The following is a 21,396-nucleotide window of genomic DNA, read 5'->3' as shown; positions in this document are numbered from 1 at the left end:
GGTCACTCGCTTATACGGTCACTTTGGTTGTAACGGTAAGCCATGTCTTGGTATTATCCACAAATCTACGCCAATATTAAGCCACAAAAGTGGCTTTTTACTCTGCCGAGTCTTTTTGTCTTGGATGTTGTTGAAGATGTGGGAGTGGTCTCACATGAACCACGTGTAAGTGAGACGAGACAGTCCTCACAACTCACCGCAAAAGCTCACACTCACACTCACACTCTAAAAGAATATCTATTATAATACTCAAAGGACATCATCAATGATCATCAGCCCTCTCACTTCTCTCCAACTTCCAAGTCCATGTTCGCTGCATCGAGTCTAGTTCAGGAACAACTGGAATTTTGCCACGCCCACTATCAAAGGTACAATGCATCTAGAGCCACATAGCTTCAAACCTAGAGTTTTTCATCAGTAGTAACTGACCTTGAGTGATAAACGTGCGCTTATGACAGGATCCTTGGTATAAGATGGCGAGGCCTCTCGCCCGTTTGCGGTTGTTGTCCCAGTCTCTCTTTAACTACCAGCGCAACAACTTGAAATTACCCTTTTCTTTGATCTTGTTACTTTTACAGATCGAATCCACTCTTTTGAAACAAAAAGTATTACTCTGACGTACGAACATACATACATATACACATCTCGGCTTGTTCACTATGAAGGCTTCTCTCGCTCTCTCTGTCCTGGCATGTGCCATTTCAACCGCAGCTACAAGCATCCACCACCGCCGGGCCGACAACTACCTCCCTGCTGCCGGTATTCCCAAGGCCGGCTATAATGCCTATGGAGGAAACTATGATCATCCCGACACCAACAAGTACCAGCCTGTCGGTCAGAAGCAGACGTCTTCCAGCTCTGGCTCTACCACTAGCAAGAACACGGACAAGAAGGCGACTACTCAGGCTGCAAAGTGCATATCAAAGGGCAAGCTAGAGTCCATCGTCAATAAATACGTGTCTACCTTTTCAGGTATCACAGACGGCGGAACTCTCGCAAAGACTATCTTCAACGACGATGTCAAGTTCTATTCGCAGTCTATCTGGTGGACGGCTTCGTCCAGCAAGATCAACAAGTACGCCAAGGTAAGCAGTCTCTCAGTTCCCACTGTCATGGAATCAAGCTAACATGTACTCTCCAGAACGACAACTATCCTCCTGTCTTCAAGAATCTTAAAGAGCTTATCGCGGGAAACATTGAAAAGACCAACGACCCCAGTGCTTTCATCAAGGGTCCCGTGGCTTACGGCTGCAACACCTTTACCATTTACTGGAAGGGTGACTTTGAGGTTCCCAAAGGCAGAAACCATGGTCGCGGCAATGGCATCGACTTGGTCTTCTTGAGTCCTGCGACTGGCAAGATCAAGAAGGCTTACTCCGAGTACAACACTCTGAACCAGGTTTACAACTGGGGCGCCCACATCACCTGGGCCAAGGACGACGTTTGCTGTGATTGTCCCGTGGTGTTTGATGACAAGTGCAAGTGTACCAAATAAGGTAGCTACAGGGCTAGATTTTGTAAGATAGCTGTTGCGGGAATAGAAGGAAAAGGAGTTTGGGGGCATGTATTTAGGTCTCTGGACAGGCGTTGAATATACACAGTCTTTACCATCCCACCCAACTGCGTGTAAGAAAGTGAGCTAACCAGGAATAACTGCGACAACATGTCCGCAATAAGACATGTTGTCGTAGCTATTCCTAATTAACTGACTTTCCTACACGCGGTTGGGTGGGATGACTTATATAGTTATACTGCTCTAATTATCCATTTAATAATCTTTCCACCATCTTAGACTCACGTTCCAGTGACTGGTATCTTCATCAAATCTGTCATAGACGACTAGAAACCTTGGGTTCATCACCCAAGAACACATTGATCAGTTTAGAAAACTCATCTGCGTACTGATAAAGAAACCCATGCCCAGAATCAGGATATAGATGCAACTGGGCCTGGGCATTCTTTAGTTTCTTCCAGATAACAATGCTGTTTTCCGTCGGTAGCAAAAGGTCATCGCTCCCTAGCTTTTGTCAGTACTTGTTACTAATGAATAACAACTTCAACTTACCGTTCGCAATCAAGACAGGTATACTCAGCTCCTCAAGTCTGTTGTACGACGCATCCTTTGCCTGCTTCGGATCCATAAACTTTGCAAAAGCAATACCCTGTAGTCGAGCATTATCCGGATCAACATGGCCAGTTCTGTCCTTCCTCGCTCCTGTGATCCTCTTCCACGCAGCTTCACCTGCGGCTTTGCTCTTGGCCGATGTACCAAACATACTGACCATAAAGGCATTCTTGTGCTCCTCTTCGGTCTGAGCTTTTGCCAAAAGATTGAAAGGTGTTAGGTCAGGTGCTGACACCGTACCCTCGCCGCTGCTGGGCATGGTTCCGCAGAGAATCAGACGACGCACAAGACCTTGTCCGTTGAGAGCGACGAGTTGCGCGACACATCCTCCCATTGAGAAACCCATGACATCGGTCTTGTCAACGCCGAGGGCTCGAAGAACATTGATGTAGTACTGCGCCCATAAGAAGTATTGCTTGGGAACTTGTCCTTCTGAACGACCTACACCGGCATTGTCGATCATGATGATAGGTCGCTTAGCGGCGATGGGGTTTATAAGAGCCGGATCCCAGTGATCCATTGTTCCCCTTGACCAATTAGTCCTTGAAGGCTATGGAAAATGAAGGGATACTCACCTGAAGTGCATAAGTAATGTGAGGGGAACGCCATTGCTTTGTCCGAAGCGCCTGTAGGCGAATTTGATGCCATCTACAGTGATGAACTGGTTTTGGGCGGTCTCGTAAGTTGACATTTTGCAAGCTTACTCTTGAAACAGCTGTGATGTGAGAAACTGAGTGAGTAATGTATTAATAAACATGTAAGTTGAATGAAAAAAATGCCGAGGTTGGTCGGCATTCAACGTCAGCTGATCCGGGGAACCCTGTCAATGATTGCTTTCCTCTTTGGGGAGTCTCACAACTCACTAGTAACGGTTAGTTCACTGTAGGATGGCAAGACTATTTATCTTGGGATTACTTGAAGATAATTCAGATCGGGTTCTATGTTTACATGTCCCAGTCTCACATGATATAAACCAAAGTTGTCAGGGGAGGGTATAATTCATCTCAACCAAATATCATATTCATACAATGTTCATTCCTCATCCAACGCCTGTACGTGATATATCCCTAAAACAACATATCCGCCCTGTCTAGTTGTGTATAAAACTCAGATCGAACTACTCCATACCTGATGGCCCAGCATGGCCGTCAAAACTCCCACACCATATTTCCCACCTTCTGTGTTTCCCTGCCATGTCTCCCAGCCAAGCCAGCATACTGCTGTCAGCTCAAACACACTCAATGCGGAGCTCACGTATGTCGCCGCACTCGGGGCTCTTCGATCTCCTGCTTCTTGACCCGCTTCGCCTGTTACTCGTAGAGCGATGATTCCCGCTGCAGACAACAGTGCAAGTTGCACCTCCCGACCAAAAGGCAGTGGGAATGCGGCTGTCAGACCCCAAAGAACGAGCAAAACGACGATAGTAATAAACTCGACACCAAGCCTTTCAAATTGGGGAGTCCCGGGGGCGTGAGAACTAGACGGGCGTGTTGCTGATCCTTGGTCAGACTCACTATACTCTTGGCCTAGACTGAAGCTCTGGCTTAAAAGATCCGCCAACCCGTTTGCCTCATCGTGACTTTCCTGAGGCGCGAAGAAGCTAGGTGGTTTGAAAGCAACTTCGCGCTCATCTTCCTCATTTTCGTCCTTCTTCCTAGCAGCACCGCGGAAGAAGATGCTTTCTTGCTCTACTGGCTTACTCCTTATGATAGGCGCATTAGGTGGATTTCGCAAACGTTGAGCTGGGGTCGTTGGAGCAACAGGAACTTTGTACCAGAATGGACTTGGGTTGTTGTTCACCGGCGACTCGCCAAAGGGTCTTCTCGGTCCATTTGTGATTGGCGAATCTTGAAAGGCTCGGAATTGCGACTGTGGCTTGATCTGGGACTCGGTGGGTGTCCAATCCATCTCGTCCGAGGCTCCAACTTCCTGTGTCCTTTGCGGCGTGACATTGAGACTGTTGAATCGATTGAAGGGACTTTCCGCGGGGCGTAGTGGACTGCTGGGTACATATCGTTGCGGCGAAAACGAGCTGGCATAGGATCGTTGTGACCGGTCAGTCTGAGGAGCCTGTGTGGGTGAATCCAGCGCTTCGTTCAAGAGATCGGAAAACGTCTTTGGCTCTTCCCTCTTCACTCGGGTGAGTTTAGGCTGTTTTGGCGAAAATGCAGTGTCGGCACTGCTCCCAAAAAGGGGTGTTGTATCGACTTTGATAGATCTTTTCGCAGAGGAGTATATCTAAGCCGAGTTAGCAGACTTCAACAAATATTAAATAGCGACTTACCATGACCATCACGGCCGACATGACCAGGTGCGCACTAAGTTGGGCGTTACGTGACTGCGCGTGGCCTCCATCCATTTCAAGAACCCGACGAAATAGGAACCGGAAGAAGACGATCAGCCCCTGGAAAGAGTACCACTGTGTAAAGCCTAGTAGATGTCTAGAGAATCCACGGACGACCTGTACAAACTGAGGATTCCACCATGCCGATAGTATGCTTGCGAGAACAGCAGTGTTGATCAAGAGGTCTGCTGGGGGGAGGAAATCGACAGCCCGAGACAACCCAGTTACAGCCATCACTGACCAACTTTGATCATCAGGATCATACATTCCAACGTCTTGGTGCTGCAGCGCGAACGTGACAGCTCGAAGATGCCAAAACATTTGCATAGTCAATCCTCCCCACCACAATGCCCTGCCCAGACTGTCGAGCCAATTCAGGGCACTACTCCTGTCAGAAGTGCTCTTTCGTCCCCTGCTCTTCTCCATCATCCGCCGGAGATGGTCTGTCTTGGCTGTGTATCCCGCTCTTTTAATCTGCCCATCCACTCTAACGGCGCATTCGTCACAGACTTGGGGGTATCGCTCCTCCAACCCCTTTCGATATCGGTAGTAATTGCGCTCGAGTTCGGCATATTCCGGATGGTTTGGATCGTCGGGCAAGTATTGTGCCAGGGATGAGGTAAAGAGTCGCTGATTCTTAAGGCATGTTTTGCAAAAGATGCTGTCTTGAGGGAGCGAGGGAGAGGATGGTCGGGGATTGGCGTATAGTGTCGCGGGAGCTTCACGGTCGGTAGCTACTGGAGGGTCCGTAATCTCTCCATTCTGTACTCGGTCAGTAAGTAATTGTAACATAGGCGGGAGCAGTGTTCGTACATGGTCGAGGTAGTTTGTCGCATCGCATGACAGGCATAGAAACTGGCGTGTGATGCCGTCATATTTAGTATTTGATCGCTTGCCGCAATAAAAGCAGGTCAAATATTTAGTCCCTCGCAGGCGTGGCATTATTTCAATACCATCTCTCTACTAGAGTCAGGGTTGGTGATAAAAGGGTTGAGAAAAGGGCGTGGTGGTGACGAGTATAAAAAACAAAATCACAGTCATGTCCCTTGTTTATTCCAAGTTTAGATCATCTTTTGTTGTTTCTGCCGGGCGGTCAGGGCCTACATTTAGAGGTCATGACGGTGGGGCCTGCACTGTAGATGTAGATCCATGCCCAGTATCCTTCCAGAAGATTAGAAGGTTACTAGGGAGCACAGCGCCATGACTGGCCTCCATTATCTTTGATTAATTCTTCCATCATGAGCACTTCCTATCAATGCATATTTGGGGCCAAAAGACACTAGATCGGACATATTTCTCAATATTTACAGCTCATGAACAGGGTACGCAAGTCGTACAGGTAATAGGTACCTTTGTCTAAGCATTCCCTCTGGTTCCTGAATCAACCCGTCGGCAGGCCAGTGAGGTCACGTCACCAGAATACAGACAAGCAATCACCTATCACAGCTTCACTCAATCTTTACATCCATAGAACAAAAACACATTTTCTTTAATCACAACCCAAAGCTCCAACTGCTTAAAACCGTCTTTGCTTCTTTCCAAATTCTTTCACTTCCATCTCCTCGAGCAATGCCATCATCATGACCTCCCAAGCTTCATCATCGCATTATCCCCTCCATCTAACAATCCGCTTCTCAACATCTCAACCAGACCTCGAACTCGACATCTCCTCCCCGCAAACAACCACCGTCCTCGCTCTAAAACACCTCCTCCGCACACGCCTATCCTCTCGCAGTCGGTTACGTCTCATCTACCAAGGTCGCCTCCTTCCTGATGCCTCGGCGCTCAGCTCAGTCCTCAAAACGCCTCCCCCGCCACCGCGCAACCTCGACGATCCAAAGGGCAAGGGGAAAGCTGTCGAGGGCGCGAATGTGACCAGAGTCTATGTGAACTGTTCCATTGGTGATGAGTTGACTAGCGAGGAGCTGGAAAAGGAAGAGGAGGAGGCGCTCAAGCCCCCTCAGGATGTGAATGGAGATGACTCCAAACCTACAAAATCGACAAGGCCGCGACCAAGAGGTTTTGATCGATTACTACAGTCCGGAATTACACCTTCCGAAATTGCGACGCTTAGAACACAGTTCAACTCTATACACACAGCAGGCTTCACACCAGATGCGATGCCGTCGCCTGATTCGTTGCGTAATATGGAAGATGCCTGGATAGACAACAACGCCGATGGCCTCCCATCTGGATCCAATCCTCTAGAAGACGAAAACGCAGGCATGGCGTCGGTTATGGATGTTTTGATAAAGGCCATGATCGTCGGCTTCTTCTTCCCCTTGGGGAGCTTGACGTGGTTATTGCGCCAAGACGGAATCTGGAGTAAGAGATGGCAAATCTTTGTCGGGTTCGGAGTCGTGTTGAGTCTTTGCATTGGCTTTGTCATGGAGCTATCAGGAGACCGGCCCTAGTAGAGCGAAAGGCCCTAGGAGGGCTCAGCGATATCCGAAAGGAATGTCTGGGCCATTGTTTTAAGGTGGGTGGCTGAATATTTGCAGTGGCGTCTTCGGGATCGCCTGGAAGGTATGGGAGCGCTGTAGATGCGTTGAGATTACAATAGGAGTACAAAGCGTGATAGCAAACTAGCGTTGTACCTTGGAAGCGACTGATTACTTTACATACATACAATGCTCTATCAAACTAAAGGGATCGCCTCGGGCTTGCACCGGTTTCGTTTCCAACATGGGACTCGAAACTCGACAGCCCAGATCACAGGATAACTACATCTTTTCCCGACGCGCCAAACTCCCTAGCCAGTAATGATAAATCAGAAATCTACATATGATGCATCCCCCTTTTCATGGACTGCCCCTTGTAGCAGTCCATTCTACGAGCAAAAGGAATTTTATAGGTACAGACTCTGGGCGGCAACGATATCTCTGCGGATCTTGGACAGACTCTCCTCAAACTTCTTGGTCAGATCCTCGTTGCCCATGACCTTGGCAGCCTGGGCCATCTGTCGAAGAAGCTCTTCCAGACGACGGAAAAGACGGATAAGTGAGCCTTCGTAGACATTTGTCATTTTGCTACAGCGTGTTAGTGAAATTCTTATTCGGGAGCAGATCCGTGACTTACCAAATCTCGACAAATGGACGACCTTGGGCCCATGTGTAAACCGTCTCCATAAGCTGCCACTTGAGCTTTTGCGCGTATTCCTCCTCATTGACATCGAGCTTGCACTCCTGGCTGACCTTGGCAATGATGCGGGCCTTGGCCTGGATCTCGCGGTAGGGCTTCTGGAGCTCCTCCTTGAGAGCAGGGGCCTCGACCTTCTCATCAAAGATAAAGCAACTCATGACGGCAGCGCACATCTCGGGGGTAAGCTCGTTGAAGAATCGGTCAAAGAGCAACTCGGAAAGGAGAAGCTCGTGACCCTCGGTGGAAGAAACCTCACAAGCAACACGGGCCTTGAGTTGAACGACCTCGGCGTCGTTGATGAAGCCTAGACGACGCAGGACACGCTTGCGCGACTTGAGCTCGTCCATCTGAGCAATGCTGTATGCCTTGGCGATGGACTTCTTTGTCTCCTTGACCTTGTCTGTGAGCTTGACCTTGGCGTGGTACTGATCCCAAAGCGAAGGGAGAAGAGGGGAAAGGTGGAGAGGGTTGGCCAAAAGTCGAGACTCAAGAACCTCAATCTTTCGCAGAAGCTTCTTGAAAGAGTCATCGGTAATTTCCATGTTCTCAATAGGATCCAGGACAGGGAGACCATCAGGGAAACGACGCTTGACCTCCATGAGGGACTTGGTGAGCGTATCCTTGTCAGAGTCGCTCTTCAGGCCTTCCTTGGGCAGGAAGAGTCGAATCTGGCTGATCGCCTTGATGCAGGTCAACAGACAAGGAACAACTGCGAACTTGAAGTCATCGTCATCGTTGCAAGGCTTGATACCGGGAGGCATCTCCTCAGCAGGGTGTCCCGGGTGGAAATCCGCGCTTGACCTGGAAATAGGAAGGAGAACATCAATGACATGAGCTTCCTGAGGGATATATTCGGGCTCGTTCAGCTTAGGGGCACGACGGGGGGTCTGGTTGACAATAACACCCCAGCCAAAGTCGGTTCCGTTGCCGGCAATAGACTCGTTCTCGTCCTTGGGGTTGTAGATCTGTACCAAGCGGCCAGGCTGAAGGTACGAGATACTGTAGTTGGGGTGCTGAATAACGGTTCGCATATCCCTCGTGTAAGCACTGAGCTGCTGTCGAATCTGGTAGTAATCCTTGACGGTGGACTCGTCGGCAATGGTGGTGCTGTCGCGCTCCTGCTGCAAAGACATCAACTCCTTCTCCAGGGACGGGACGCTAGCGGCGTTCTGGAACTGATGGAAACATCGCTCCAACATGAACTCGGGCGAGATAGCTTCGATACGGAGAAGGTTCAGAATCATGTTGTAGCCGAGGTAGAAAGCAGAGTTGAGTCGATCTTGGTGTCCGGTAACAATCTCCTTGGCTGTATCGGGCTCAAGCTTGTCGTCAATCATCATGATGACAATACCACGGGCATCGAGACCACGACGTCCAGCACGACCGGCCATCTGAATGTACTCGGATGAAGTAAGAGGACGCCTCTTGACACCGTCCCACTTGGTGACTTGTGTGAAAACAACAGTCTTGGCAGGCATGTTGAGACCGATGGAGAAGGTCTCGGTGGCGAAGAGAACCTTGATCAAAGACTCCTGGAACAGAATCTCAATGGTCTCCTTGAGAATGGGCAGAAGACCAGAGTGATGGACACCAATACCGCGCTCCAACAGAGGCAGCAAGTTGATAATCTGAGGAAGCTCCCTGTCCTGCTCTGACAAGCTCTCTATAGCGTTGTGGAAAACCTTGCGAACCATGGCCTTTTCAGAATCGTCGTTGAAGCTCAGTGACGAAATGTTCATGGCCATGTTCTCGCACTCTCGCTTGCTGAAGTTGAAGACAATAACGGGGTTGAACTTCTTCTTGATGGTCATTCGAATGATCTTGGCAATATCCGAGCCATTGTCAGCGCCACCCTTGTTAGTCTTCTTGTTCTTGCCCTTTCCTTTCTGTCGCGCGTTGGGGTCGTTGGGGTCAGCGCCCTTCTTCTCCTCGACCTCCTGCATAACCTTGTTGAAGTTTTGCTCGTTAAAGTTGCTCTTCTCGTCGACGATAAGTCTAGCTCCACTGCCACCGGCAGGGAAGAAGTAGTTCTGAAGGGGAGTTGGTCGGAAATCGGTGTACACGACGTGACAGGCCTGGTGATGGATCTTGGCAATCCACTCGGCGAACTGGAAAGCGTTGGGAATGGTGGCAGAAAGGAAGACGTATCGGACCTTGTCGGGAAGCATGATGATGGTCTCCTCCCAGACGACACCTCTCGTCTTGTCTCGCATATAATGAATCTCGTCGAACACGACCCAGGCGACTTCTCGCATGATCTCGGAACCTCGATACAACATAGATCGCAAAATTTCAGTAGTCATGACCAAGCAACTTGCTGTGGGGTTAATAGTAACATCTCCAGTCATGAGACCAACATCTCCAAAAATGGCTTCGAAATCTCGGTACTTTTGGTTACTCAAGGCCTTGATAGGACTTGTGTAGATGACTCTCTGGTTGCGCTTCAAACATTGCGCGATGGCGTACTCGGCGACGACGGTTTTTCCGGCAGAAGTATGCGCGGAGACAAGAATACTCTCCTCGCGTTCAATAGACGCTACGGAGAGACTCTGGAAAGGATCGAGCTTGAAGTTCCATGTTCGCGCGGGCTGCTCGGGGGCCTTGTGCTCGGAAAGAGGGACGTATTCGTAGTCTAGATCCGGGGGTAGAGCAACCTGATGTTGAATGTTGTGCGACAAAACGAGAGATGAATCCTGCTCTGTAAAGGTGGCTGCGCCAGCGACCTCTCTTGACTCGGCCGTCTGGAACGTATCTGTCATAACAGGGCCTACACCATCCTCCTTCTTCCTCCTCTTGGTGTCCTGCTGGCTGGCACTTTCCTCGGAAGACTCGTCGTCGGATGATGCCTCATCCTTTGATTCCTCGGTGCTGTTGTTGTCCATGTCGACATCCTCAGACTTTTCCGCGTCGCCGTGCTTGCCGTTTATCGCGTTGGCCTTTCTCTTCTTTGTCTTGTCGCCCTTGCGGTTCTGTCGCGACTCGTCCTCGCTAGCACTCGGGGCCTCCACGTTGCCCTCGAAAACATCAAACAATTCATCCATGTTGGCGATGTTTTACCCTCGACCGGGAACCGATCGCTAGCTGCAGAAAAAAAGAGATCTAGATCGGGGGTGGCTGGCGTATAGTTTACAGTCCTGGTCTCGCGCTGTGAACCAAAAACTGCAGGGTAAAAGTCCTGAAAGATGGAAGGAAAGAACGTCAAAGTAGGCGCAAGATTAAAGAAAAACCCTCGTCTAAAAATTGGCGTGTCGTCTTGTACAACAAGAATCGATCGATCGTCTCAAACTATCCTGGGCGATTAAAAAAAGTTGGTTGATTGGAAAGTGGGTTGCGCGGCAGAAAAAAATCCCCTGGCGAACAGACTGCAGGCGGTGAAGCGCTGGAGCAATTGGAAGGCTTAGCGGTTGCTACCGACGTCACGTCCAACCGCCAGTGAGATGAGATCCATTCCATGTCAGCAACGAGTCGAGTCGAGTTCAGCTGCACGTGACCTGTTAGCGTTTTGCTCCCCAAACCTCAGACCACCATCTTCGACCTCGGATGCTATCATCACTGACACATATCCAAGCTTCCATTTCCCAATCTCCACTCCTCAACGTCAAGGTGCGTCCGCATTAAAGCCATTGACTGGCTCGACTTTGCTCTACCGACTTTCGCGAACCGAATTGACCTTTTACTCGTATCGCAGATGCTCTCCCGCGCCGCCACCCGTACCACGACCTCTCTGGTCACCAAGCGAGGCTTCCAGACCACCCGCGCTCGCCTGTCCTCGCCTTACCACTACCCTGAGGGCGCCTACAGCAACATTCCCTTCAACCCCCGCAGCAAGTGGTTCGGCGTTGGCTACTGGACCTTCATGGCCACCGGTTTCTTCGCTCCCTTCGGCATTGCTGGTGCGTGGTTTCTCCCCCGACGTCTTCCGATTCACGACCCGGATGCTAACTCGCAGCGCAGTCTGGCAGACCTACAAGCCCCAGTAAATTCGTCGCTCACGAACTGGGTTTGTTGTTTGGTTGAAAGAACGGAAGCCTTGCGGCGGCGGAATGTGGTGTACATAACCGAAATAAACATCAGTCATTCTCGACTCTTGATTCGAAATTTCATTTGTCCGACCAGGTATATCGGAGTAATGCGTGAAAAACGAGTGCTCAAATGCCAGTCCAATGCGATGCAAACCCCGGCCAACCCAATTTTTTATATACAGAATCTTTGTCCCGGGGTATTATTATATCTTGCTTAAAGTACATGGTGGTACAACTTTACTGTTACATCATAATCTCGTCCCATCTTTCTTATATCTCCGATACGACGGGCCATCCCATCTACCCGTTGGAGATTTCATATCTACGCCGTCAAGGATGCTCTGTAGCATCGACTGTATGAATGGGTGTCGGTTCGAAGGAATATCCCAGCGCTGCGCCATCTCATCGTACGCCTGGACAACCATCTCATCAGAACCGCACTTTTTGGCTGCTCGCAAAGCCCAGATGACTAACCATGTATCAATGGTAAATCCTCTGATACTCTCGTCTCTTGCTTGGTACATGGCTTTCAGCACTCCTTCCAGACGCTGCTCACTCCACTGTGAGCCACTGTAGCCGCCATGAGAGTAGAAGCCCTTTAACAAGGCCAGAAAGATAGTGGCATGGATCGGAATGTTGAGGAATTTCATCTCGTCAAGGTACTGCGCGACCTTGGCCAGATCTCCAACTTTGACCGAGTAGTGCTCAACAAAGAGCTTGTAGGTATGAAGATTGGGCGAAAGCTGCATCTGTGTCTGCAGTGGCTTTTGAAGCTCGGGGTGCTTCCTGCCAATTCTCGTAAACATCATCAGCACCTTGGTGACAACCCGCCCCATCCCGTAGTCTCTATCCGGGATATTGGGCGCCATCTCATGCCCGGCCTTCATCCTCTGGTACGTCAGCTCTGCTGCTGACTCCTCGCCACATCGCAAAAGACCTGATATTACACAATTGAGCACAACAGTGTCTATCATCTCGCCAGCCTCGACCATATCCTTGTAAGCAGCTCGGATTGCGCTCGAGTCCAGCTTTAGTCCGAAATAGTGGATCAAACTGACATGGTGGTATCGGTTGTACTGAAACCCTCGATTCTCCATCTCTTTATAAATCATGTCTGCGAGGACATGATTTCCCGCCTTCGCAGCCACATCAAATAGGATGTTGAACGTGACTTCGTTTCCCTTGACATTGGCCGATTTCTCCATCTCTTTCCACAACCTCAAAGCCGCATCCAATTCATTCGATGTTGCCCGAGCGGAATATTTTGTAGCAAATGCCAACGCATAGTTCCATTGTGCCCTTCGCAACGTCAACCCTGCGCTTTTGACATCAGCGACAAGCGCAAAGTAACGCAGCATCGATTCCGAGTTTCGCTTTGGTGGCATTCCCATGACCTTGAGTAGTCTATTCCGCCACTGCCATGTGAGGTGCAGCATTCTTGGCTGGGGCAATTCAAGATACATATTGTATATTGGCTCGAGTGTCGTTCGGTATGGATGGCGCAGCTTGTACGAGACGGCGTTGCATAACTTGGCGATCAACTTTTTTGTTTCGTCATCGGCCCTAAAGGTTTCCTCCGTCGTTGGGTATTCCACATCTCGTCTGTTTTCCGAAACCTGTAACTTCTGTCCATCTGGTTGAGCGTAACCCCTCTGGTAGGGATCTTGGTAGTACTCCAAATGCTCTTCCACTGTTGTTGAGTCTTCTTGCGGTACCAGAGCCTTCAGATGCCGTGGATCGTGTGCATATTGGGTATGAAACCTCTGGTTTATCGGGGGCATCGGGGCGACAGCAGCGGAGGAAGCGGTACTATAATTGTTGGAGACATGTCGGGACCGTGGGACAGGCAGGGCACGTCGAGCCTGGGTGGGTGCAAATGTCGAGAGAAGCCATAGCGAGCTCCGGGAACACGAGGGACTTGAATTGGAACCCGAAGTTATTTTCTTCCTTTGCGGCGTCTGTTTGCTGGCATCTCTGGCACAGCAGAGGCTCCTCCTTGTGGTCGTAACCCCAAAACTGGCCGACGGTCGGTTCGAAAGCACTACACAGAGGGAGCCGTCTAATCGACTGGGGACTTTCATGAGCTCCTCCTCATGATGCTGCGACCTCCGTTGTGTTAGCCGTAGCAGTTGGGATTGACTGTAGAGTTCCCGGGAGTATTCGAACGAGACAAGGCGGCGCTGAGAAAGAAATCAGATCGGCAATCTCTCTCAGGGAAGAGCTAACAGCAGCGCAAGTTGGGACGGAGGAGGCTTGTTCTTGTAAGTGGGACCTTTTTTGAAATGCTTTTTTGCTACACTATGATTCGCGCCAAGCTGTAGGTAGGAGTGCGGGACAATAAAACCCGCACATTGAAGTAAATGTCTAGAAAGATAGACTGAGAGAGTAGCATTGTAATACTTGTTTAACGAGAATTAATACATAGCAATTGAAAGTCTGCTTCTATTGTCCTTATCACTAGGATATTTAGTCTCGTTATAGGAACCTATAACTTTATCAAAACAATCTAAATATTGCCATTTATATACACTTTTATTTCACCACTTTACATCCCGCAATCGGCGATAAGATTTACCGACACATCTCCAAAATTTCCACTTCATCACCACGATCTAGAGCCTCATGCCACGGACCGAGTGACATAGACTCCCATTTTAAAGCGCCAATTAACGACGTAAGCTTCAATTCTTCACCAACTTACCCTCGCATCTGATCCGTACTGACTAGAACCTCAGACTTGGCCATGGGAGGCAGACAGATCCGACCCGCAAGGGTCTTCCAGACCGTGACGGAGGAGCTCAACCACAACATTCTCGGCAAGAAGTCGGTCCCTACGCCGCCATGGTACAACATCATGCAAAAAGTCCCTCCCGCCGAGACCCTCGTCCGAAACGTCACCCCTCTAATCACCCCAAGCCGTACAAATACCACCAAGATCAAAAGCATTTTCCGACCCCTACCAATAAAGTACTTGGAGGACGAGCTACGAGACATCTTCTACCGCGACCATCCTTGGGAGCTTGCGAGGCCCCGTGTTATTCTCGAATTGGACGGAAAGGATTACCAGCACTGCAATTGGTCCAAGGGCTTGAAACAGCCCAACACTCCCTTGACGGGCGAAAGGCAAGTGCTTCGACCTGGGCATGAAACGATTACTAGGCTAACTTGATGTGCAGTGTTGTCCAGTACTGGATGTGGTTACTTGAGAATGGGAAGGAGACTGTGGGTAAGGGTAGGAGAAAGAAAGAGATAGAATGGACAAGGGTACGAGCATACGACCATGTTCGCCGTCAATTTTATCGTCTACGTCAAGAGGAGCAGATCGAGAAACGAGTGGCCGAGGAAGAAGCCAGGTACGTAGGCGCTTACTTTGGCCAAACCCGCATCGATGTCTCCCACGGCCTCGAAGACCGCGAGTTCGAGAACTGGAAGCTCTGGGCTGGAAAGGAGACGGAGCGACAGGAGCAGAACCGCAACGGAGAAATTGACGACTTTGGTCTGGAGGATGAGGCGGAGGAGGTTATCGAGGATGCAGAGGCAGCGCCCGAAGTCAAGGCCGAGGCCGCAGAGGGCAAGAAGTCACCTTGAGGCGGATGATACCCGTCATGTACACAACCTTGTATTATTGTCTATGTATCAGAAAGCAAACAAACACTACGCATGTTCCAAGAAAGGCTCTTGGGTTGGACCAAATCACTTTGTTTGCTTTCCAATCAAGTTTCTCGCCGAGCATTAAACACAAGCTCGCCGCAGTACTCGACACTGTACTTTCCGGCCACCTCCTTGTGCTGCACCAAGACGTCGGCGATGCCAGTGTAGTAGAAGAGCTTTCCGGTCAGGCTCAGAGTGGTGATGCGCGCCCATGATTCGATGTAGATGATATGCATGGAGGACTCTGGGACCACATAGAGAAGCTTGAGCAAGTGGGCGGCCAAACCAACGAAGAAGCCAGTAGCAGGACCGTTGGTGAAAATGCAAGTAGGATATCGCATCCGAGCTCCAACAACATTGGCGGGGGGGTTCATGAGAGCTGGGAAAATGTCGAGAATGCTGAGAAGGGCCGTGTAAGGGGTAGTGAGGAGTGACTGGTGGACCTTACGGGCACGAGTGACGGTAACGGTGTCGTAGCTTCCGGTCTGCGTGCCATTCTTGGTACACAACTCTTTTAAATCAGCTTCGTAGTCTACAACGTGGTTCTGAGACATGGTATCTCCAGAAGAAATGAGATAGCGGCGATGAAAGGTTTCGAAGCTGCAGTATCCGTCATCCATCATCATGAGCATCTCCTTGGTGTGACCACCCGAGCCCAGAACGAACAGGTAGTACTCATGGAGGTTGATTCGCTGGTTATGAGAAGCCTGTTTGCTGCGTTTGAAGTTGCGGCGGTTTTCCTGGAGCTGGATGTGACGGACCTGAATTATGTCAGTATAAATTCTGATACTAAGAGCATACACCAACACTTACAGTGACGAAGACGAGGATGAGATTGCAGAAGAGAAAAGCCGTGAGCCAGACATTGGCGTGGTTTGATGATAGACAAAAAATTGTACCAAAAGCGAATGCAACGCCGGTCAAGGCCGCCAAAATATGAAAGGGCTCCATGCTTGCGAATCTGACTTATTCGGAGTGATGTTGTTGATGATAAGACCAAGTACTCCGACCTATGGAGGATGAAGATCGAGTTTTGTAGGCACGCAGCAAAAAAAAGACTCCTTAAACCTGGAGGGTGCGCGATCCAAAATGCCTAAACACAGATTCTAGGTTGAGAGGGAAAGTAGTACAGACCTACCGTTGTTATGTTGATCAGTGTTTGACAGTGGCCCAGAAGGTAGGTTGTGATCCTAACCAAGATGTGGCCGCTGGGAGTTAGAAGCTCAAGGGACGAAATTAGTGGGTCAGTTTACGCTATTTAGACTAGACTTTTGGGCCTTTTATTTTTGTATCCTAAAGCTTTTAGGTTAACCTAGACTAAGAGCAATGAGAAGTTGCGAATGTCACTTCGGGCGAAACAGGTCAGCGCCATGACGGATACCAAATATATAAAAAAATCAAATCGGAAGGTGCAGACATATAGAAATTACTGGCTGTGCTGTTTGATCTGCCATAAGAAACCAATGGCTCATTTTTATCAACGTTTAAATGGAGCGAGATGTTCAATCGTACAACATGACAGTTCCAGGTGGTATTAAAATATTTGGCTGACGCTTGAACCGACCATGAGACAGACTACCACGACACAAATGACATCACTTATAGATGGCACGTCTCTTGACTCGTGTACAAGAAACAGCAGGAAGTAGGATCTATGTCTTAACTTTCATCTTGATCCATGGAGACCCTTGAAAGAGGCATACACTTGCAAAGCACCTTCAATACTTTGCACCAACCCAAAGAATATTGTCAACACAAGAACAAGGACCGCTACCCAAAATGTGTACCTTTTGATGAGACTGATATTAGCGGATGACCATGTGCGTTGGGAAGATTTGCTACTGAGTACCATTGGACGCCATTCCGTCTATCATACCACCATTGCGACAACGATTTCGGCTGTGCTTCGTCAAAGACCTGCTTCAACACGACGAGACGATCATTCCAAAATCTAAACCTTTCAGTTTGCCGATGGTCCGTTTTTAGTTGTCCACACTGGATGGCTCGTTTGTCAAGGCCCGCCTCAGACAGTTGCGAGAACCACTTCCTTGTTTCCACGTCTGAGGATGGGAAGAGAAGTGCTAATGTCTGCAACGTCTCATCCGCGAGACCTTTGGGTAGTAGGGACTCCGCACTTCCAGAACAAGTCAGCGTACTCACTCATTAAGTACTCAAGAAGAATGGTAAACCTTTGCTGTTGGACATGTAGGAACGAAGCATGATGGAAGATGTGCACACGTCGATCGTCATCTGTCAATCGGAGATGGTCTACCAAGTTATCAGTCCAAACAATATCCAGCCCTGCGATGCGGCACAGGTTGCGCGCAGTGAATATCTTCTCCATCTTGACATTCTCCTTGGCCAGGTGGGCAGCTCCAGGATCAAAGTAAGCTGCCACAAAACTCTCCAGGGACCCATGACTCCAACGGAGATGACTTCTGCCAGAGAAGCCGTACGCGAAGCTGCAGAAGCTCATCATCAAAAGTAGACTGGCGGCTAAATCTATCGAGTTGTCGAGCATCTCGTCTTCATTGTCGTGAGGCGCTGTGAGTTTCTCTCGCAGTTCCTCTTTGATGCCATGGCGCAGCATCCCGCTCTTGAGTTTGTGAACACAGTCGACCACATCACGGTGCGATCTCAGAGCCACGTATCGCCCTCCGTTGTGGAGAGCCCTGACACATTCTTTGTTGTAGTATGTCCAAAAGGATTGTAGGTCAATGTCCACGCTGTTGAGGCGCTGGGCCTGGTGCTGAGAGGCCCAGTACTCGCCGGTTATCGTTGTTTTGGTAAGTTGCGGCAGCGGGAGATCCAGCAGGCTCGAGTCGAGCTCCGTCTTGTCTACCATGATCTCGGTTTCAATCATATTAAGGTCTGTTTAGTTTAAACAAAACATCAAACTCAAGCGACGCTGGCGGACTATAAGGCAGGTGAGGCAGACAGCCCTGTTCAGCTGCGTGAGACTGCATCTGCCATTGGCGGATGCTCGCTCCGCCTCATCAATGCGACGAATCTCTACACACAGCCCCCGTATAACTGCAGCCGAATTCCCTCTAACAGTGTTGAGGGTAACATTTCTCATGACTTGAGAAACTATTTCCCTCATAACTTGAGAAAGATATCATGAAATACGTTCAATCATGCCGCTGGAAATAGTAACATCCCCTCTGCGATCATGGGAGAACAGCATCGCCATACTTAGCGGCAGGTCGGCAACAAGGCCTCTCGCATGGCCTGAACCAGAGCTATCCACCGGCCGCTGTATAGGCAAGGTCGGCAAGGAACTATGCTGGGTGGCTAAAGGCCCGGCGAGAGACGCATTCGCGGCGCTGGCTCCAAAGATCAAAGCCTATCTCGAGAGGTCGATCGAACCAGTATCAAGCTGGGTTACATGGTCCATCTATATGTTTGGCAAGTCGGAAAAGAGTGCCAGCCCAGCCATCCTGTTCTGCTGCGAAGTCGTTGCGCATCGCAAGCAGGTGAGAAGTGCAATTAAAGACAGCGGTATTCTCGACGAGTTCCCTGGTATCAAGACTGCCCACATGCCTCGACCTCCCGACTTTAATCAGCTCGTTCAGTTGGCAGATGATAGCATGACATTGCCATTTGATCATCGACCTGTCCTTGCAGCCCTTACGAGCAACCCATGCGGGATGCCGTTATTCGTTGAACAAAGTATAGACGGAGGAACTTGTTACAACAAAGCTACCGTCGGTGGCATCATCCAGCTTTCAGACAAATTCTACTACACCACAGCAGGTCATGTGCTCAGTCCTGACATGCCCATGAGCTACATGGAGGGCGAAGCCAGCGACGACGAATTTGAGATTGACGAAGATGATGATGAGGTGGACGAAGTGGCATCAACGGCTTATGAGAAAACTTGGCTGGCACAAGACAACGACCCCGCCATGAGCCCGCAGTACGTAAATCCGACTGAGAGCAAGATGCTCCAGCCACTGATTTTGTCGAACATACAAGGTATGCAAGCAGCACGGGAGGAGTCGAAAGGCAATGACCGTCGGGTTCTCGAAGAAGGACCTTCACTGGACATTGTCCCGCCTCCACAGCGTCTGGGACACGTCTATCTGTCCTCTCTTGACGAACCACCGTCTGGTCTCGACTACGCCCTGATCGAGGTGACCAAGCCCATTCACTGCACCGCTAACAAAATCGCCTCTTCCTCGTTTTCTACAAACGGTGAAGCCAAGATCCAGCAAGTCGTCACAGATGGCCCCAAAGACGTCAAGATCCTATGCTCCACCTCGAGAGGAACACTTACAGGAGTCATGTCAGGCACTCCTCTGTACGCTCGCCTTCCCAATAGCAGTGTGTACCAGGATGTCTACAATGTCCTCTTAGACTCGCGGCTAGAAGCCGGGGACTGTGGCTCCTGGATCATTGACGCCGAGTCTGGGAACTTGTATGGACACATTGTGGCTGGGTCCCCGGATTCGGGTGCTGCAATTGTGATACCTTTTGCTCGCATATTCGAAGACATAGAAGCGCGAGTAAAGCATCATCCTTATCTGCCCCTTATTGGAGCCGCATCGCTATACAATGATGATGAAAAACTAGACCTTGCTACGCATCTGCAACACACAAAGTCCGGCACGGCATCTTCTTCTAAATCACCATCAAAGTACAGCCAGGAGTGGATGCGCGACTTGGGAAGCCAATTCAAGAGCCAGTGGCGGACCAAACTATTGGATGAACTGAAGCGATCACGGACTGGCCGCCGCGCTACTATTCAACAAGTAGTTTCATCTACTGAGGATGAATCGACTCCGCCCTATAGTCCCCCTATGGAGGAGGAGTCGGTTCCGCCGTACACTGGAACTGACACTGGAAAAGGATTACTACTGCGGTCCCAAAACCGGAAACTGCTGCTGACTCCGCTGTTCCCCCAACTTCCAAATGCAAACGACCGGGAGTCTCAAGAGTTCCGCAGGCTTCTGGTATCTCTCTCCTTGATCCCAACAAAGTACGAGAACCCAGGATTACTCGACGAGGCTTTGGCCAGTATCCCGCTAGAGAAACTCTACAGCGATGCTGAGGAAGAACGCATGTTATACCAGGCCCAAGCAGAGTCATACGGCGATGGACGTCGGCCTCGGTGGGGCTACAGTGACTGCATCATCCGGGCAATGCTGAGATGGTTCAAGGACTCGTTTTTCACTTTCGTGACTAACCCAGCATGTCCAATATGTTGGTCTCCAACTATTAATATAGGGTTCACTGCGCCAACCCCAGAAGAATCAGCTTGCGGGGCTCATCGTGTCGAGCTCTACAGATGTTTGGAGAATGACTGTCTAGCATACGAGCGGTTCCCCCGATATGCAGATGTGTGGAAACTACTTCAGACCAGAAGAGGGCGAGTCGGTGAGTGGGCGAACTGCTTTACGATGTTCTGTCGGGCCATGGGCGCCAGGGCACGGTATGTGTGGAATAGCGAGGACCACGCATGGACCGAGGTGTACTCGGAACATAAGAAGAGATGGGTTCATATTGATCCATGCGAGGGACTTTTTGATCGTCCAACTCTATACACCCAAGGTAAGTCATTACACTCGAGATCCTCCCACTGCCTTCTCAGGACACAGCACTGACATTTCGTAACTAGGCTGGAAGAAGAAAATGGCATATGCTATAGCCTTCTCTGTTGAGGGTACAACGGATGTGACGCGACGATATATTCGCAAGGCGGAGCATTGGGCGGAACGAGACCGTTGCCCAGAAGCTGTCCTGCTGTATGTCATGGATGAAATCAAAAGCCTCCGCCGCCAAGATATAAGTAAGGAGGAAAAGATCCGACTGGAAGAGGAGGACAGGCGTGAACAGCGAGAACTCAACGCCTATGTTGTTTCGAGTGTCACCGATGACTTCATAGCCAAGGGATTGACTCATGACGAGGATTCGTCACGATCACTCAAGTCGTCGGGAGAGACATCGAGGCACAGTCAGAAGCAGAGGAGTGGGGGAGTGGAAGAAGGACCTTTGGTTATCCCTTAGGTCGACGAATGCGCAAACTCCCCCTTAGTATAATGAATATGTAGTTTTGATGAACTGAATCTGTCTTACGATCTGAGTTGGAGGCTACCCTTGACCAAGTATTA

The 21,396-nt window shown here is 49.8% G+C and overlaps 11 protein-coding genes across 11 annotated transcripts; 5 read left to right on the top strand and 6 right to left on the bottom strand.

Moving 5' to 3' along the window:
• Window positions 1-659: 659 nt before the first annotated feature.
• Window positions 660-1,495, top strand: FPSE_11500 (uncharacterized protein; the record flags this gene model as incomplete). The annotated part of the gene is made up of 2 exons (XM_009264617.1): window positions 660-1,085; window positions 1,142-1,495. The coding sequence occupies 2 exons, from the start codon at window positions 660-662 to the stop codon at window positions 1,493-1,495; spliced, it is 780 nt and encodes a 259-aa protein (XP_009262892.1).
• A 334-nt stretch (window positions 1,496-1,829) lies between these two features.
• Window positions 1,830-2,816, bottom strand: FPSE_11501 (uncharacterized protein; the record flags this gene model as incomplete). The annotated part of the gene is made up of 3 exons (XM_009264618.1): window positions 1,830-2,017; window positions 2,066-2,652; window positions 2,701-2,816. 3 exons carry the CDS (start codon window positions 2,814-2,816, stop codon window positions 1,830-1,832), a joined length of 891 nt encoding a protein of 296 aa, XP_009262893.1.
• Window positions 2,817-3,232: 416 nt separating this feature from the next.
• On the bottom strand, window positions 3,233-5,411 carry FPSE_11502 (uncharacterized protein; the record flags this gene model as incomplete). Its single annotated transcript, XM_009264619.1, has 3 exons — window positions 3,233-4,363; window positions 4,410-5,231; window positions 5,283-5,411. The coding sequence occupies 3 exons, from the start codon at window positions 5,409-5,411 to the stop codon at window positions 3,233-3,235; spliced, it is 2,082 nt and encodes a 693-aa protein (XP_009262894.1).
• A 638-nt stretch (window positions 5,412-6,049) lies between these two features.
• Window positions 6,050-6,883, top strand: FPSE_11503 (uncharacterized protein; the record flags this gene model as incomplete). Its single annotated transcript, XM_009264620.1, has 1 exon — window positions 6,050-6,883. One exon carries the CDS (start codon window positions 6,050-6,052, stop codon window positions 6,881-6,883), a length of 834 nt encoding a protein of 277 aa, XP_009262895.1.
• A 434-nt stretch (window positions 6,884-7,317) lies between these two features.
• Window positions 7,318-10,651, bottom strand: FPSE_11504 (uncharacterized protein; the record flags this gene model as incomplete). Its single annotated transcript, XM_009264621.1, has 2 exons — window positions 7,318-7,498; window positions 7,548-10,651. The coding sequence occupies 2 exons, from the start codon at window positions 10,649-10,651 to the stop codon at window positions 7,318-7,320; spliced, it is 3,285 nt and encodes a 1,094-aa protein (XP_009262896.1).
• A 647-nt stretch (window positions 10,652-11,298) lies between these two features.
• On the top strand, window positions 11,299-11,590 carry FPSE_11505 (uncharacterized protein; the record flags this gene model as incomplete). Its single annotated transcript, XM_009264622.1, has 2 exons — window positions 11,299-11,503; window positions 11,565-11,590. 2 exons carry the CDS (start codon window positions 11,299-11,301, stop codon window positions 11,588-11,590), a joined length of 231 nt encoding a protein of 76 aa, XP_009262897.1.
• A 290-nt stretch (window positions 11,591-11,880) lies between these two features.
• FPSE_11506 (uncharacterized protein) lies at window positions 11,881-13,413 on the bottom strand (the record flags this gene model as incomplete). The annotated part of the gene is made up of 1 exon (XM_009264623.1): window positions 11,881-13,413. The coding sequence occupies one exon, from the start codon at window positions 13,411-13,413 to the stop codon at window positions 11,881-11,883; it is 1,533 nt and encodes a 510-aa protein (XP_009262898.1).
• Window positions 13,414-14,375: 962 nt separating this feature from the next.
• FPSE_11507 (uncharacterized protein) lies at window positions 14,376-15,220 on the top strand (the record flags this gene model as incomplete). Its single annotated transcript, XM_009264624.1, has 2 exons — window positions 14,376-14,759; window positions 14,819-15,220. 2 exons carry the CDS (start codon window positions 14,376-14,378, stop codon window positions 15,218-15,220), a joined length of 786 nt encoding a protein of 261 aa, XP_009262899.1.
• A 125-nt stretch (window positions 15,221-15,345) lies between these two features.
• FPSE_11508 (uncharacterized protein) lies at window positions 15,346-16,234 on the bottom strand (the record flags this gene model as incomplete). Its single annotated transcript, XM_009264625.1, has 2 exons — window positions 15,346-16,044; window positions 16,097-16,234. The coding sequence occupies 2 exons, from the start codon at window positions 16,232-16,234 to the stop codon at window positions 15,346-15,348; spliced, it is 837 nt and encodes a 278-aa protein (XP_009262900.1).
• A 1,147-nt stretch (window positions 16,235-17,381) lies between these two features.
• FPSE_11509 (uncharacterized protein) lies at window positions 17,382-18,146 on the bottom strand (the record flags this gene model as incomplete). The annotated part of the gene is made up of 1 exon (XM_009264626.1): window positions 17,382-18,146. The coding sequence occupies one exon, from the start codon at window positions 18,144-18,146 to the stop codon at window positions 17,382-17,384; it is 765 nt and encodes a 254-aa protein (XP_009262901.1).
• Window positions 18,147-18,420: 274 nt separating this feature from the next.
• On the top strand, window positions 18,421-21,292 carry FPSE_11510 (uncharacterized protein; the record flags this gene model as incomplete). The annotated part of the gene is made up of 2 exons (XM_009264627.1): window positions 18,421-20,836; window positions 20,904-21,292. 2 exons carry the CDS (start codon window positions 18,421-18,423, stop codon window positions 21,290-21,292), a joined length of 2,805 nt encoding a protein of 934 aa, XP_009262902.1.
• Window positions 21,293-21,396: the final 104 nt, after the last annotated feature.

Source organism: Fusarium pseudograminearum, chromosome 1 (genome assembly GCF_000303195.2).
Source record: "Fusarium pseudograminearum CS3096 chromosome 1, whole genome shotgun sequence".
NCBI classification, from domain to species: Eukaryota; Fungi; Ascomycota; class Sordariomycetes; order Hypocreales; family Nectriaceae; genus Fusarium; species Fusarium pseudograminearum.
The sequence above is the reverse complement of the archived record's forward strand: the minus strand, read 5'-3'. Positions and strand labels throughout refer to the sequence as shown.